This window comes from Brassica napus, unplaced genomic scaffold, assembly GCF_020379485.1.
Source record: "Brassica napus cultivar Da-Ae unplaced genomic scaffold, Da-Ae ScsIHWf_1237;HRSCAF=1767, whole genome shotgun sequence".
Lineage (NCBI taxonomy): Eukaryota > Viridiplantae > Streptophyta > Magnoliopsida > Brassicales > Brassicaceae > Brassica > Brassica napus.
In genome coordinates this window covers 756,744-759,645 of record NW_026014658.1, presented here as the reverse complement: position 1 = coordinate 759,645, position 2,902 = coordinate 756,744, and the positions used below count along the sequence as shown (strand labels likewise).

Sequence of the window (2,902 nt, the reverse complement as noted above, 5' to 3'; positions counted from 1 at the left end):
TCGGAGCTCCCCATGGTGAAGAGCTAGGTCTTATGAAACCTTTCTCCATTAAATCTTCAAGCTGTGTCTTCAACTCTGCTAACTCCGCAGGTGCCATGCGGTAGGGAGCCTTTGCTATCGGCTTCGCTTCAGGTACCAAATTAATTGTGAAAGGGTTACTTTGAGGTGGAGGTAACTCTTTCAAAGGTGTAAACACATCCTCGAACTCTTCTACTACCGCAATATTCGTAATTTCAACTCCATTGCTAGTGGGTCCTTCACTAGCAGTTACTGTTACCAGATACGCTTCTCCATCCTTGCAAATCTTCCACTCTCAAGGCAGCTACTAAAGACACAGACTTGCTTGGACTGATCCCATAAAACACTATTTGTCGTTGCCCGTTCTCCTTGAACAAAATACGACCTTTTCCACAATCTAATTGTGCCCGGTAGCCTGATAACCAATCCATGCCCAAGATAACTTCACATCCTTTCAAGGGCACCACCAACAAATCTGCCAAGAACATCTTCTCGCAAAGGACTAACGGAACTCTTCTGAGGCATTCTTTTGCTTGGAGGGTTTGGTCTCCGGGAGTCTTCACAGCCACATCCATCCTGTCAATCACAAATGAACCCAAAAACTCGGCAGCTGCCTCAGGGGTCACAAAACTATGTGTTGCCCCGGAGTCAAACAATACATGTGTGGGACGCCCCGCAACATGTAAAGTTCCTGCCACAAGATCAACATATATCAACAACATAATAATTATCCAATAGAAATTAACCAATCCATCACAAGCAATCACACAACACAAAGTCAAACTAGTAAGGTTAAAGAACCCAAATACCTGTGATGGGACCCTTAGATGGGCCTGGAGGTTTAGTATCCTCTAGTTCTAAAGCCTAAACTCTACCTCCTATAGCTTGCCTTTTGGGCACTGGTGCGATTGCAGGTGGAGCTGGAGGAGGATGAACAGCGATTGGCGTAGCTGGGATAGGACGATTGACGCTTCACTGGGTAGAGATATGTCCTTTCTTTCCACACGTGTAGCATGTAGGATTGTAGGAGTTTGACTGAAAGGATCCAGGTTTCTTCCTGTAGCATTCACTTGACTTATGGCCTATCTTGCCACAGTTAAAGCATTTTCCTGTGAACAAAGATCGTCGACTTGGCCCTCCCGATTCCTTTTCCTTATCTTTACCCTTAAATGATTTTTGGTTTCCATCATACTTTCCTTCTTGATGCTGCTTGGATTTCCTACTTGCCGCCTTCTCAGCTTCCAATCCGATCTCCACATTCACGGCCTTTTCCTCTAGCTCGGCGAGACTCTCGTATTTCCCGACTACCAGTCTATTTTCTAACTCTGTTTTAGACCAAACATAAAGTTAGATATCATGGTGTCTTCATCATCTTGTCCTCGCAGCAAGTGTCGTCGCAGTCGCATGAACTCAGATTCATATTCTCTAACTGTCTTGTCTCCTTGTACTAGGTTAGAAAACTGACGTTGAAGCCTTCGCTTAGACTCCAGGGTGAAGTACTTGCGTTCAAATTCTTGTTTGAATGCCGACCAAGTGATGACCAGATGTCCCACTTGGCGATCCCTACTCTCCCACCATTCTGCTGCGTCTTTGTCTAAGTAATATACTGCCATCTTCTTCTTAGACTCTTCGGAACACGTCAGGGTCTCAAAGTTTTTCTCCATAGTTCAAAGCCACTGGTCGGCTTCAAATGGATCTGTCCCTCCTTCAAAATGTGGTGTCTTTATATTCTTCATGGCAGTTATCAATGGTAACATCGGTGTACTAACTGAAGGTTGTGGTGGCACGAGTGGCTGAGGTTGCACCTGAGGTTGTTGTAATGACCTCGCTAGCATGTCATGAAGCATCTTCAGAGTGTGCTCCATTCCTACTCCTTGTTGTGGTTGATCATGAACTTCTTGTTCAATCGGATTGTTCCGCCTTATTGGTCTTGGTCCTTGGACACTCGACTCGCTATCATCTGTTTCTGGTCTTCTCCTTAGAGTACGGTTTGGTGGAAAGTTTTCTTCTTGTGGTATCTCTTGGTCGTGTCCAAACAGATTGTTGTTTCTTCTTACGTTTTCTTCACTGGATCCTTGGTTGGTGTGCGCCAGTGTTGCACCCTTCCCTCGGATTCATATCCCAATCCTCTTCTTCTTGAGACTCTATCTATACCCAGCATCCAATCTTGTCCCCCATCACTCCTTCCCCTCCTTGCCATCTGCAATCCACAAACAGGGAATTCTTATTTAGAATACTAATTAGAGCGGAACTCTCCTGGTTTCCTAATACATCTTTTGCGACACATTTGACTTGATAAAACACGAAAAATGCGTGATTGACCGCATGATCTAAACCATGCTCTGATACCACCTCCGTAACACCCCCAAACCGTTTTAGACATCGGTCAGTCAGCCTGGCAACAATCAAACAAGAACATGCCCGAATGACCTTCCTCTGCCAAGTCTGAAAGTGTTACGACGGGTTGAGAATAAACTTTCCAAGTCACAAACATAATTCTGTAACCCAGAATAAACTTTCCAAGTCACAACCATAATTCTGTAACCCAGAATATCCATTCAAAACTCGTTTCCTCTAATCTTCGGCCAAAGGCTTGGCAACCCGTACCAAATCATAGAGTTGATATAAGTTGGACTAACCTAATATCAGATTCAACACGTCAAGAATATAAAACATACTTTATTCCATATATATAAAACATGAAGTTCACAATCCAAAAATACTATACATATGGTCCATGGACGCAATCGAAAGTAAAACATACATTTTTATATCTTGAAAACGAGTCTTTAGCAAAAGATGTCCAATCTACACCAGCTCCTACAGTTCCGCGAGTGCTATGGTCCTTTCTACTGGTCACCTGCAAAAGGATGTGAGGAGTGAG

At 43.9% G+C, this 2,902-nt stretch overlaps 1 protein-coding gene across 1 annotated transcript; it reads right to left on the bottom strand.

The window, feature by feature from the left end:
- Positions 1-260: 260 nt before the first annotated feature.
- On the bottom strand, positions 261-1,682 carry LOC111210305. Its single transcript, XM_048771685.1, has 4 exons — positions 1,484-1,682; positions 1,089-1,343; positions 894-968; positions 261-709 (listed from the first exon to the last, which is right to left on the bottom strand). The coding sequence occupies exons 1-4, from the start codon at positions 1,680-1,682 to the stop codon at positions 261-263; spliced, it is 978 nt and encodes a 325-aa protein (XP_048627642.1).
- Positions 1,683-2,902: the final 1,220 nt, after the last annotated feature.